Raw genomic sequence first — 15005 nt, forward strand, 5'->3', positions numbered from 1 at the left:
TTAGGCTCATTGTTTACAATGTGACGTCATAGTGAAATAGGGTTCTTACAATTGGGGATCTATTTCACCAAACCTAATGCTGGAGCTATCTGTGACCATCAGATGCATTCCCAGTCAAATCAAATCAAATTGTATCTGTCATATACATGTGTTTAGCAGATGTTATTGCGGATGTAGCGAAATGCTTGTGTTTCTAGCTCCAACAGTGCAGTAATATCTAACAATATACACAATCTAAAGTAAAGGAATGGAATTAAGAATATATAAATATTTGGATGAGCGATGTCAGAGTGGCATAGACTAAGATACAGTAGAATAGGATAGAATACAGTATATACATATGAGATGAGTAATGCAAAATATGTAAACATTATTAAAGTGACTAGTGTTCCATTATTAAAGTGGCCAGTGATTTCAAGTCTATGTATATAGGGCAGCAGCCTCTAAGGTGCTAGTGATGGCTATTTAACAGTCTGATGGCCTTGAGATAGAAGCAGTTTTTCAGTCTCTCGGGTCCCAGCTTTGATACACCTGTACTGACCTCGCCTCGCCTTCTGAATGATATCGGGGTGAACAGGCAGTGGCTCGGGTGGTTGTTGTCCTTGATGATCTTTTTGGCCCTCCTGTAACATCGGGTACTGTAGGTGTCCTGGAGGGCAGGTAGCTTGCCCCCGGTGATGCTTTGGGCAGAACGCACCACCCTCTGGAGAGCCCTGCGGTTGCGGGCAGTGCAGATGCCGTACCAGGCAGGGATACAGCCTGACAGGATGCTCTCAATTGTGCATCTATAAAAGTTTGTGAGGGTTTTAGGTGCCAAGACACATTTCTTCAGCCTGCTGAGGTTGAAGAGGCGCTGTTGCGCCTTCTTCACTACACTGTCTGTGTGGGTGGACCATTTCAGTTTGTCAGTGAAATGTACGCCTAGGAACTTGAAGCTTTCGGTCCCATCGATATGGATAGGGGGTGTTCCCTCTGCTATTTCCTTTAGTCCACAATCAGCTCCTTAGTTTTGTTGACATTGGGTGAGACGTTATTTTCCTGGCACCACACTCCCAAGGCCCTCACCTCCTTCTTCCTATAGGCTGTCTCATCATTGTTGGTAATTAGGCCTACTACTGTTGTGTCGTCTGTACTTGATGATCGAGTTGGAGGTGTGCGTGGCCACGCAGTTATGGGTGAACAGGGAGCACAGGAGGGGGATGAGCATGCATCCTTGTGGGGCCCCAGTGTTGAGGATCAGCGAAGTGGAGGTGTTATTTCCTACCTTCACCACCTGGGGGTGGGCCATCAGGAAGTCCAGGACCCAGTTGTATAGGGCGGGGTTCAGACCCAGGGCCTCAAGCTTAACGATGAACTTGGAGGGTACTATGGTGTTGAATGCTGAGCTATAGTCAATGAACAGCATTCTTACAAAGGTATTTCTCTTGTCCAGATGGGATAGGGCAGTGTGTAGTGCGATGGTGATTGCATTGTCTGTGGATCTATTGGGGTGGTAAGCAAATTGAAGAGGGTCTAGGGTGTCAGGTAAGGTAGAAGTGATATGATCCTTGACTAGTCTCTCAAAGCACTTCATGATGACAGAAGTGAGTGCTACGGGGCGATAGTCATTTAGTTCAGTTACCTTTGCTTTCTTGGGTACAGGAACAATGGTGGCCATCTTGAAGCATGTGGGGACAACAGACTGTGATAGGGAGAGATTGAATATGTCCGTAAACACTTCAGCCAGCTGGTTTGCACATTCTCTGAGGACGCGGATGCCGTCTGGGCCGGCAATCTTGCGAGGGTTAGCACGCTTAAATGTCTTACTCACTTTGGCCACGGAGAAGGAGAGCCCACAGTCCTTGGTAGTGGGCCGTGTCGGTGGCAGTGTGTTATCCTCAAAGCGGGCAAAGAAGGTGTTTAGCTTGTCCGGAAGCAAGATGTCGGTGTGCGCGACGTGGCTGGTTTTCCCTTTGTGGTCCGTGATTGTCTGTAGACCCTGCCACATACGTCTCGTGTCTGAACCGTTGAATTGCGACTCCACTTTGTCTCTATACTGACGTTTTGCATGTTTGATTGCCTTACGGAGGGAATAACTACACTGTTTGTATTCGGGCATATTCCCAGTCACCTTACCATGGTTAAATGCGATGGTTTGCGCTTTCAGTTTTGCAGTCGTGAAATTCATAGATTAGGCCTTAAGAATTTATTTAAATTTACTGATTTTCTTATGAACTGTAACATGTTGCGTTTATATTTTTGTTCAGTATAATTAACAACCGGTGTAAGGTAGGTTCCATAAGGATAGGACCCGAGTGGATGTTTTCCTCTGCGAGATCCAGGCTGATATAAAATTTCAAGAGTAAGTCCTGAGCAGAATAGATCTGTGGAGGGTAAGTCTCATAAGTCCCGAGCAGGATAGTTCCTGTGGAGGGTAAATTTCAAGAGTAAGTCCCGAGCAGAATAGATCTGTGGTGAATAAAATCTCATAGATAAGTCCAGAGCAGAAAGCCTGTGGAGGGTAAAATCTCATAGAGTGCTTTTGTAAATCAAGACCTATCTTAAATTGGGCTCTGGGATGATGCAATTGTTGAGAAAGTGAGCTTATGGTTGTGTGGGGGTAAGGGTTGAGTGTGTGTGGGTGTATGTGTGTATCCCACAACTGTTGCGAAGGAGTAAAAGATGTTAGGGACAATAGAGGAGGATCCACAGCTATATATAATACAAATTGAGGTGAGGGCGATGGAAATGCATTTGGCAGTTGATCTACTTCAATTAGTTTAATGGCAATGTGTGCTCTTTTCAAAGGATGGATCCCAGTCGGTTCAGGGCTATGGGATACAGGGGGTCGAGGGTGGTCTGCCGGGCATTGGGATGACAAACCAACTCGGGATGAGGAGGGATTTTAGCGGGTGGAATAGTAGGGACCAATTGGAGGTTTACTTAGTAGAAATGCAAATATCATGGTACAGCTATATAGACACTGAATCATCATGTTACTATTTTGATACAAATAATTGAAAGTTGTGTCTCATTATGGTAAGTGGTGAAATAAGTATAGCCAGTTACAATTGTAATGGCCTAGCAGATAATAAGAAAAGACGATCAGTATTTACCTGGCTAAAAGAGAAGGAATATAATATCTATTGTTTACAGGAAACCCATTCAACAGTTTTAGATGAAGTTTTGTGGGAAAAAAACTGGGGGGCGAAAAATCACCCTGATTAACTCTTTAGTCATATCACAGTTTACCTATTTGCTTATGGTTTTGCCTACACCTAGTGACCTGCTTTTTAAATTATATGAACAAAAAATATTCAATTTTATTTGGAACGGCAAGCCAGATAAAATTAAAAGGGCCTATTTATATAGGACCCGGCAAGCCAGATAAAATTAAAAGGGCCTATTTATATAATTCGGAGGGCAGAAATGATTAAATATTAAAGCATTAGACCTCTCACTAAAGGCATCAGTCATACAAAAGTATACTTAAATCCAAACTGGTTCTCTAGTAAATTGGTACGAATGTCTCATCCTATGTTCAAGAAGGGCCTTTTCCCCTTTTTTCAGATTACACCTGCTCACTTTCGGTTGTTTGAAAAGGAAATAATCTCCAAAATATCTTTATTTTTTAAACAAGCCTTAGTAAGTTGGTTGCAATTTCAGTTTAATCCACCTGAAAGGACGGAACAAAGAGTACAACAAATATTGTGGTTAAATTCAAATATACTAATTGATAAAAAAAACTGTATTTATCAAAGAAAAGTTTAGAAAAGGTATAATGTTTGTCAATGATATCATAAATAGGATTGGTGGAGTTATGTCACACATGCAGCTAACACAAACATATGGAAATGTCTGGAAGAGGCAAGTAGAAGGGGAAAAAAGTAAGGAACTTGTATGTCGGCCCTGTATTAAAGAACATAAATGGTTAAAGAAAAGTGTGATAAATAAAAACATATACCAATTTCATTTAAGGACCAAAAAACTGACAGCTGTTCCATATAAATTGCAAAATAGTTGGGAAGAGATTTTCGATGTACCCATTCCATGGCACATGGTTTACGAATTGATATGCAAAACAACGCCGGATTCAAAACTTCAATTTAAATTACTATACAAAATTCTTGCAACTAATAGAACGTTATATATATGGGGGATACAATCTTCCCAGCTCTGCAGATTTTGCTGTGAGAAGGCAGTCATTAGATCATTTATTTTGGTATTGTCCATATGTATCTTGTTTTTGGTCACAGGTTCAGGAATGGCTAAAGAATTGCAACATTTGCCTAGAACTAACGCTACAGATAGCAATACTGGGTGATTTGAAAAGCCATAGTCAATCAATCAATAATATAATAATTATTATAATTTTTTAAATTTACAATCTGTAGAAGCTATGAGAATAGGAAGGTTCAATTATTTTGTGAAGCATCACAGCACAGTTGAAAAATATATGGCAAATAGAAATCCAAAATAGATGATGTTGAGAGATAGATGGTAGGGGTTGAATGGAGCTGAAGGGTGGAACTAATAACAAGATAAACAATGTAAAGCATACGGGATTTGTAAAACGTATATAGGTTCGGAACTTTTGTGAAATAGCACAGTTACAAATAGAAATCAAACTGGATGGACTAAGAACAATAATAATAATAAAAGGTATATTCTTTAAAAAGTATGTATGTCTATATAGGTATGTGTATATGTATGCATGCGTGTATGGATATATTTACCCCCCAAAAATGGGGGATTGGAAATGATACAGACAATTACATTGGAAGCAACATTCTTTCCGCAATATTAAGCTGATCCACCCCTAAAAAATAAATCTCATAGAGGGGAAGTCCTGAACACGGTAGTCCTGTGGAGGGTAAACCCCTAGTGTAATGGTATATTGGCCAGACCTGTAAGAAGGGTGGAAGCCCAGTCGCAGTGGCCGTGATTGTTTTTACCCTCTAACGTGTGCGGTCTTTGTAAATGTCTCAGAGAGCCTTTTGGGCCTTCCCTACAATCGTACCACTGACCTGCACAACTCTGTAGGCTAGGCTATTCTGACTTGCCCACGAGGGAGCCAAACCAGGCAACTTCACTAAATGTTAAGACGGGCTCAATAAAACAGATTATCATTCAGCCGTCTAAGTTTGCACAGGAAGCACATGTTTATTTGGCTGACGCATCAGAAAACCAGCTTAATTAATAATACATGGGAGAAGGTTACAACTGGACAGACAGGTCTGATAACAACTTTTTGCCCTTAGTGCCAAGGTACTACATGCACAGTAGACTTGAAACGATTGTAGATATTGTAGACAGAATAGGTAGGTATACTGCCCCTCCTCCTGGACAAGAGTCGTTGTCAGACCAGGCCTTCGCTGATATATTCTGTGTATCTAAACCCTTACTGGTAAAGTGAGAACTCAGACACAAGGTTGGTTGACTTCAGTAGTCTGGGTTTTATTCGGTCAGGTAGAGAAGAACTATAGCCCTAGCAGGCAAACAGAACAAGGACAAAACCTGCCCCAACACACACGCATAAATCAGTGATACACAGAAGACACGTCACTCCATCTTTCTGTGTGTTTCGAACTCAAACACCTATTTCTTACAAGCAGCAAGCACTGCTTTGTCGATCTCAGGTAAGTAATGTTGCTGCACATTCCTTAACAGATCCAGCAAAACTATGTTGGAATACTGCACACTATGGTTCACAAATGAAGAATTTCTGAAACCGTTCATAAGTGCTGATTCTCTTGAAACAAGGTAGGTTTCTGACGATGTGCTTGAAAATTAAACAGAGAAAGGACATAGAACTTACCGGAACATCCATAACAATGCAGTCAGGCTTTTTAGAGAAAGAAAAACACAGGCACACACCAGCACGCACGCGGGCATGGACCACACACACACGCACGGGCATGGAACACCCACCACACACACGCACAAGCATGGAACACCCACCACACACACGCACAGGCATGGAACACCCACCACACACACACACAGGCATGGAACACCCACCACACACACACACAGGCATGGAACACCCACCACACACACAGGATTGGAACACCCACCACACACACAGGGGAGAAGAGGCATTTGTATCCTACTCTACACAAACTGCACAACCGCTGGCGAGTTTATTAAAGCCGAGGCGACATTATTTGACAATAAAGTAACGGTCTTTTAAAAGACTCTACAGTCCCAGTCAGACAGAGGGTGGTCATTATCGGGCCATGCTGTAAAGTTAGAAGAAAGGAAAAATCTAACCTTCAGCCTAACCCTAATTAATATGTTTCTGATATAGCCAATTTTCTCTTTGTAGCATGACCATCTAGTGAGAACACCAGTGGAGTGCCAATACTGATGACCTGGGGTCAGGTCAGAGGAGGTCACACATTATATGACAGAGAACTGGATGCCATGTTTGTTGAGGCGCTCCACCAGCGTGGTTCTGGAAAAAGCTGCTCCTGGGGTGTATACACCACCCCTAAAGAGAGAGAGAGAGACAGAACGGGAGAGAGGGAAAGAAAACACATCAGATGTAATACAGTACCCTGGTTGTGTGTGTGTGTGTGTGTAACTCACTTCTTGGGGAGGGCTGTGGGTTCGTTCAGGATGGTGATGGCAGCCTGTACCATGGCGATGGGCGTGGTCACGTAGCCTGCCTCTGAAACAGGGAGAGAAGCATTGCGTTATACCCAGCAGCGGCCGCAGGTTAGGTGGAGTAGGGGTTAATAAATAGTCCTTGGACTAGTGTGTTTGTGGAGCAGAGGGCGTTTGTGTGGGTGTGTATTTAAGTACCAGGTCCTTGGACTAGTGTGTTTAAGTACCAGGTCCTTGGACTAGTGTGTTTGTGTGGGTGTGTGTTCAAGTACCTGGTCCTTGGACTAGTGTGTTTAAGTACCTGGTCCTTGGACTAGTGTGCGGATCTTAGCGTTGGGTCGTCCCTGGCTGGGGTCCTGTCCCTCAGTGTAGCCCTCTCCATAGAACACAAACTGGAAGGATGAACCCTCCATCTGAGACACACAAACACACCAATCATTGACTAGAAGGACCAACCTCCAGCTGAGTGACACAAACACACCAATCAATGTCAATTTCACAAACAAATTAAAGTTCAACATACCAGTAGATGTTACTCATACATTTTAACAATACACATCTCTCAAGAGATGCATAAAATTGTACCTGCTTTCTGGTTGGTCCATCCTTGGAGAAGAAACCAAAGGAGAAAAACTCTGGAAACTAAACACAGAAGAGAAAGACAGAATGGAAGGTTTTAGGTTTTCCTTTCGTGTGTGTGTGTGTGTGTTTGCCTATAACAATGTGTCTGTCAGTGTGTCCTAGTTAACCTTAATCAGCAGGTTTCGTCCAAAGTCGAATTTGACCAGGAACCAGAACATCATCCCAGCGAATAGCATCTTGACAATGTTGGCCACACCTCCTACTCCTGCATATGCACCATACTGGACCTGGGGTCAGACAAAGGTCAAACAGAAGTCTCTCCCAAACCACCCACTTGCCCCTACCAACTCGCTCGGAAGGGCCCTCCATTGTCACGTGTTGCTGACGAAACTCAGAGGGTGACTTCCAGAGAGTGGCGAGGGGATCAATAAACCAATGACTGGACACAATCGTTTATTTAAAAAATAAAACAGTATGAAGTTCCCTGTTGTTTTACAAGATATAAAACAGTTAAACATTTAATTTGGGAGGTATTTCATTTGTTACTTGTGTCAACCCTTGAAATCAGACAAACAAATGCATGTGACATAATTAGGCACAACTCTCCATTCTTTTCTGTTTTAGTTTTTTCCTTTCAATTAAGACCTAGACAACCAGGTGAGGAGAGTTCCTTACTAATTAGTGACCTTAATTCACCAATCAAGTACAAGGGAGGAGAAAACACGCAGACATTCGGCCCTCTGGACTGAGTTTGACACATGCTCTACACCCTCAATTTTCACTCCCTAAGCTTTGGCATGGTTGTGCATAGGACGGAGGCTCGCGGGAACGTCCAAATGGAGGGACGAGGGGAAGGGGGTGATTTGGTATTTAGGCGAGGTTCTTAAACATGGACTTTTCCTCAACAGGCCCCATGTCTCATCCTTACAAATGTTAAACATAAATAAGGCTTACATAAATAAAATGTACTCAATTATCCCCTGTAACAAAGTTTGTAGCACACAGTATTCAAGTCATTACTCTGATATCCTATCCACACAAGCATTTATTAGGATACATTCCATTTCAAAACTAAGTTTGAACATTAGAGCCACAACACAAAATGGCACTGTGCTCATGACAAGGAGAATACACATTGGTCGGTGCGTGTATGTACTGTATTTGCGTGACCTACAGGTGTTTCCTGGTGTTCCTCCAGTAGAAAGCGTTGAGATCTCTTCACCACCGACGGGTCGGCTCCCATGAACGGGACCGCATACTGCTGAACCTCATTACTATAGAACAGGGCACTCCTATTCACACAAACAAACAATAGAAAGTAACATTATCCAACATACACACACACACATGCACACGCAAACACACAGGTCCCTGTACCTGCGTTTGATCTTTGAGCCCACCACAGGGAGAGGTTTGTGTCCAAACTTCTTCCTGAGGCTCCGCAGCTTCCCGCTGTCAGCAAAACCATAGATGGCCGACTTCCATGTCCCGTCATTGATAGATCCACCCTGAGACAGAGAGAGAAAACCGAATATCAACAAACATTCTTTAATCAAGATTGTACCTAATAATGTTACAAGGATGAAGCAGGGATTACAAGGATGAGGCCGGGGCAGTGTGAGGGTTTATGGGTAATGGAGTCTTACCTCAGGTCCTGTGCTGGCTGTCAGGAAGCTCTCCACAGCTGTAAGTGTCCCTGTGGCGAGAGACACACAAATGTGACACAAACACCTAATGGAGAGCACACACAAACAGATAAAGTAAACTAACCTCAGGGACACACACACCTTTGAATTGTTCCCTGGTGTAGAGGACTCCCATGTCTGCAGGTATGGAGTCAAAGCCACAAGCCCCCACGATGTACACTCCCTTATCAGCTGCCTGGCTGTTGTAATTCAACTGCATACTCTCTAGGAACTACACACACACACACACACACACACACACACACACGTCTCTGTATTGGGCTGTTGTGGTGGTAGAGCATGTGATTTTATTGATGTTGTGGAGAAAACAGGCAGGGTAGGCTGAAATATTTAAGAGGACAGCATGGTGTCCAGCAGCCTTCCCATTTAACTTAGTGGTGTGTGTGAGATATTGCTTCTACCTATCAAGTCCTGTCCGGTCTACGGGAGTGATAGGGTGTAGAGGGTTGATTAGGGGTTGAGGCCTGGTGACTTTGTTGTTGCGTTGTCTTACCTGGGGTTCTCCACAGATGTCAATGCAGTGTGCGCTGTTCTCCACGCATGCCTTCACCACAGGCTCACCCCAGAACCTGTACTACACACACAGCATTATTATCTAAAATATGACACCTCACTAAGGTGTTTATGTTACTACAGCAAAAACTCATTCATATACACTGCTCAAAAAAATAAAGGGAACACTTAAACAACACAATGTCACTCCAAGTCAATCACACTTCTGTGAAATCAAACTGTCCACTTAGGAAGCAACACTGATTGACAATAAATTTCACATGCTGTTGTGCAAATGGAATAGACAAAAGGTGGAAATTATAGGCAATTAGCAAGACACCCCCAATAAAGGAGTGGTTCTGCAGGTGGTGACCACAGACCTCTTCTCAGTTCCTATGCTTCCTGGCTGATGTTTTGGTCACTTTTGAATGCTGGCGGTGCTTTCACTCTAGTGGTAGCATGAGACGGAGTCTACAACCCACACAAGTGGCTCAGGTAGCGCAGCTCATCCAGGATGGCACATCAATGCGAGCTGTGGCAAGAAGGTTTGCTGTGTCTGTCGGCGTAGTGTCCAGAGCATGGAGGCGCTACCAGGAGACAGGCCAGTACATCAGGAGACGTGGAGGAGGCCGTAGGAGGGCAACAACCCAGCAGCAGGACCGCTACCTCCGCCTTTGTGCAAGGAGGAGCACTGCCAGAGCCCTGCAAAATGACCTCCAGCAGGCCACAAGGTTATAAATAATGATTTTTAATTGAAATCATAATTGTGTCCTTCAAACTTTGCTTTCGTAAAAAAATCCTCCATTTGCAGCAATTACAGCCTTGCAGACCTTTGGCATTCTAGCTGTCAATTTGTTGAGGTAATCTGAAGAGATTTCCCCCCATGCTTCCTGAAGCACCTCCCACAAGTTGGATTGGCTTGATGGGCACTTCTTATGTACCATACGGTCAAGCTGCTCCCACAACAGATCAATAGGGTTGAGATCCGGTGACTGCGCTGGCCACTCCATTATAGACAGAATACCAGCTGACTGCTTCTTCCCTAAATAGTTCTTGCATAGTTTGGAGCTGTGCTTTGTGTCATTGTCCTGTTATAAGAGGAGATTGGCTCCAATTAAGCGCCATCCTCAGGGTATGGCATGGCGTTGCAAAATGGAGCCTTCCTTCTTCAAGATCCCTTTAACCCTGTACAAATATCCCACTTTACCAACACCAAAGCACCCCCAGACAATCACATTGCCTCCACCATGCTTGACAGATGGCATCAAGCATTCCTCCAGCATCTTTTAATTTTTTCTGCGTCTCACGAATGTTCTTCCTTGTGATCCGAACACCTCAAATTTCATCTGTCCATAACACTTTTTCCAATCTTCCTCTATCCAGTGTCTGTGTTATTTTGCCCATCTTAATCTTTTTTATTGGCCAGTCTGAGATATGGCTTTTTCTTTGCAACTCTGCCTAGAAGGCCAGCATCCCGGAGTCGCCTCTTCACTGTTGTCGTTGAGACTGGTGTTTTGCGGGTATTATTTAATGAAGCTGCCAGTTGAGGACTTGTGAGGCGTCTGTTTCTCAAACTAGACACTGTAATGTACTTGTCCTCTTGCTCAGTTGTGCACCGGGGCCTCCCACTCTTTCTATTCTGGCTAGAGACAGTTTGTGCTGCTCTGTGAAGGGAATAGTACACAGCGTTGTACGAGATCTTCAGTTTCTTTGCAATTTCTCGCATGGAATAGCCTTCATTTCTCAGAACAAGAATAGACTGACGAGTTTCAGAAGAAAGTGCTTTGTTTCTTGCCATTTTGAGCCTGTAATCAAACCCACAAATGCTGATGCTCCAGATACTCAACTAGTCTAATCAGTACAACATTTTTCAGCTGTGCTAACATGAATGCAAAAGGGTTTTCTAATGATCAATTAGCCTTTTAAAATTATAAACTTGGATTAGCTAACACAACCAACTTGCCATTGGAACACAGGAGTGATGGTTGCTGATAATGGGCCTCTGTACACCTATGTAGATATTCATTTTTTTTTTTATATCTGCCATTTCCAACTACAATAAGTAATTTACAACATTAACAATGTCTACACTGTATTTCTGATCAATTTGATGTTATTTTAAAATGGACAAAAAATGAAAAACAAGGACATTTCTAACCCTAAACCCCAAAAGGCACCTAAATGACTCTCAGACCATGAGAAACAAGATTCTCTGGTCTGATGAAACTAAGATTGAACTCTTTGGCCTGAATGTCAAGCGTCACGTCTGGAGAAAACCTGGCACCATCCCTACGGTGAAGTATGGTGGTGGCAGCATCATGCTGTGGGGATGTTTCTCAGCAGCAGGGACTGGGAGACTAGTCAGGATTGAGGTAAAGATGAACGGAGCAAAGTGCAGAGAGATCCTTGATGAAAATCTGCTCCAGAGCGTTCAAGACCTCAGAATGGGGCGAAGGTTTACCTTATAACAGGATAACAACCTTAGGCACACAGCCACGACAACACAGGAGTGGCTTTGGGACAAGTCTCTGGATGTCCTTGAGTGGCCCAGCCAGAGCCCGGACTGGAACCCAATTGAACATCTCTGGAGACCTGAAAATAGCTGTGCAGCGACGCTCCCCATCCAACCTGACAGAACTCAATGGAAGAATGGAAAAAACTCCCCAAATACAGGTGTGCCAAGCTTGTAGCGTCATACCCAAGAAGACTCGAGGCTGTAATCGCTGTCAAAGGTTCTTCAACAAAGTACTGCGTAAAGGGTCTGAATACGTATGTAAATTTCAGTTTTTTTTTAATACATTTGCAAACATTTCTAACAACTTGTTTTTGCTTCATCATTAAGGGGTATTGTGTGTAGTTAGAGAAAAAAAACATTTAATCAATTTTAGAATAGGCCTGCAACGTAACAAAATGTGGAAAAATCAAAGGGTATGAATACAGACACATATATGTATGTATATATATATATATATACACACATATACTGGAACATGCCACCTCATGTTACACTCACAGGTATTATTTTTCTCTGGACTGGCTAATCCTGTGCGTATGCGTGCTGACATACAGTACAAGGTGCACTGGTGATCGCCACCGTCATCATTGCTGGCGTTTCACAAGTTGCAAAGTCATGTCCTCACTGCTATTAGACCACATTCTGCAGCCCCATGGCACAACAGGAGGGCAGAGTGGTGATCAGGACTGACATCAAAACACTCCTCCATACTAACATCTCAATTCTAACAATGGAAGAGGCAGCATTGATATCCCTCTTCATTTCTGACAATCACACTCATTGTGTCTCTGCAGCACTTACAGTATGTGTCTGTGTGTGTGTGCTGTGGTGTGTGGCATCTCCACAGTCAGTACTTACTGGCCCCACACAGTTGAGAACAATAACAGCCTGTTTGCACATGGCGGCCAGAGAATCAGGCTCTCCCACATCAGCCACAATGACCTCCACCGCAGTCCTCAGCTCTGGCTTACCTGAAACACACAGCAGAGGAGTCAGTCATTTCACCATTATATTATTAACATATTTACAAATACAACACACTTCATTATGTGTTGAACAAACTACAATATATTGTACAACAATGATCTGGTTTAAAATAGCTCAGTGACCAAAAAGTAATTGGGTGGGCCAGTGTGGCTGACCCTTTGTTTGGCAGACCCCTGAATTGAATTCTGAATGTGTAGCCTATCCTTCACAGTACAAAATTGCTATCTGTTTTTACCCCCAAGCCTCTGTGTCACTGTTTCCTTCAATCTAGTCCAGAAAGATTTCTAAGTGCTAAAGTGTGTCACCTTTTGGAAAATTAGTCCGAATGAGGACTAAAAGAGACCCTAATCAAATAAAATCAGCCTTTTCTATTCTGGTTCAACCTTTGAAGAGCATCATGAACAGTACACCGTCAGTTATCTCTCCTGTGCAGTTTTGCATTATCCCCCAGTATAAGTTATATGCGGTACACTACTAGCCTACTGTAATTAACAAACATGAACTGCTGTAAGTTATGCACACACTGAATGCATACACTGAATGCTGTGCCATATACGTGACATAGCCATAACAGATAGGAAAATACTGCCTGATTGAAATCTCAATGATGGAGGAAAAACAAGGGGTCAGTAGACAGATGAACGACTATAAAACAATACAGTCACAATGTACACAAATGCCAAACTAGGCTATGTGTCTGTTGCATATTTCAAACGAACTCTCTAAAGTACCTGAGAATGCGTATTATTTTGCCATATAACCCATTACAATTGTGTCTAAAATAACAACCTGGCCACGGCTATAGAGCAGTAGACAGAGTCACCATTGAGGCCAGGGGTGGAAAGGTAGAGGCTATATCCCTGTTGGGGTATTTTCCATCAGCTGTTGGCGAGGGCTATCCCAGGAGGGCAGCAAGAACAAAGAACGGCTCCATTCTCCTAATCTCAACCCATCCCTTTCCTGGCAAGCCAGACACTCACTAATCAAAAACTGAATTAAGATTGAATGTATTAAGTGTTGCGTAGAGCAACTTTGTAGAGTGTAAGCCATCTGGTCTAACAACATATTTCCAGCTACCACAACTACTGAAACACATAAGTGACTAAATCAAATTGTATTGGTCACATACACATGTCTAGCAGATGTTATTGTGAGTGTAGGGAAATGCTTGTTTCTAGCTCTAACAGTGCAGTTATATCTAACAATTTCACAACAATACACACACATCTAAAGTAATGGAATGAATATATACATTTATGTCTGTGCACTTCAGTTATATATTTTTTCTAAGCCTATGGCATACTGAGTGCAGAACATCCTTGCTCAAAACACTTGGTTAAATGATACAGTGACTCCTTGTTCCAAGTTAAATCAGGTGAGTTTGCTGGCTGGCACTGACACGACACAGTAGACACACTGTGACACCCAGCTAGCAAACTTCCTTGAATCCCTCTGTGAAATCCAATGACAATGCACAATGGTGTCAGTCAGCTAACTAGACCAAAGATCCTCTCTGGCTTGACATATATCCAGATTTAACTAATTCAATGTTTAACAAACTGTATTAGCTAGTTTGCTAAGGTTACATGTCAATGAGGCCAGTAACGTTATGTACCGAGGGCTCCGGCGGCCTGCTCTAGAACTTTGTCCAGTTTCTGTCTGCTTCTCCCAGCCACAGCCCATTTCAGCGTCCCATTCGGGCCCTCCGACACGATCCTGGCCACCTCTTCAACAACGAACTGCCCGGTGAAACCCGAAGCTCCGAAAATAACAATGTGATAAGGTCTGCTAGAGGAGGTATCCACCTTCGCCATAGTTACAAATAGCTAGTTATACTCAAGGAAACACACAGCACAAGCTGCGAAAACGGGAATAAGCGTACAAGAAACGTGCTCGTACAAGTCATATAGCAAAGCTGCGACTTCCGTAGTCTGATGATAATGCTGCTCGGTTGACGCAATGATCTAATCACCAAAACACCGGTGATGCAAATAGTCTACATGCACAAACTACGCGTTTTACTTATGGTAGTTTAAAGACATATTTTTGCATTTGTTATAAACATGTTATTTGATCTCATTAACCACCCGATTAGAATACATACACAAATTAAAGGGTGGAATAAAATAAATAAC

At 43.0% G+C, this 15005-nt stretch overlaps 1 protein-coding gene across 1 annotated transcript; it reads right to left on the reverse strand.

Annotated features, from left to right (window-relative positions):
* Window positions 1–5411: 5411 nt before the first annotated feature.
* On the reverse strand, window positions 5412–14986 carry LOC139553798 (saccharopine dehydrogenase-like oxidoreductase). The gene is made up of 12 exons (XM_071366471.1): window positions 14486–14986; window positions 12742–12854; window positions 9370–9450; window positions 8958–9087; window positions 8817–8866; window positions 8548–8678; window positions 8345–8462; window positions 7338–7457; window positions 7174–7230; window positions 6890–7001; window positions 6571–6652; window positions 5412–6472 (listed from the first exon to the last, which is right to left on the reverse strand). Exons 1-12 carry the CDS (start codon window positions 14682–14684, stop codon window positions 6382–6384), a joined length of 1284 nt encoding a protein of 427 aa, XP_071222572.1. The 5' UTR covers window positions 14685–14986; the 3' UTR covers window positions 5412–6381.
* Between the last annotated feature and the right edge of the window lie 19 nt (window positions 14987–15005).

Source organism: Salvelinus alpinus, chromosome 25 (genome assembly GCF_045679555.1).
Source record: "Salvelinus alpinus chromosome 25, SLU_Salpinus.1, whole genome shotgun sequence".
In the NCBI taxonomy this organism is placed as follows: Eukaryota; Metazoa; Chordata; class Actinopteri; order Salmoniformes; family Salmonidae; genus Salvelinus; species Salvelinus alpinus.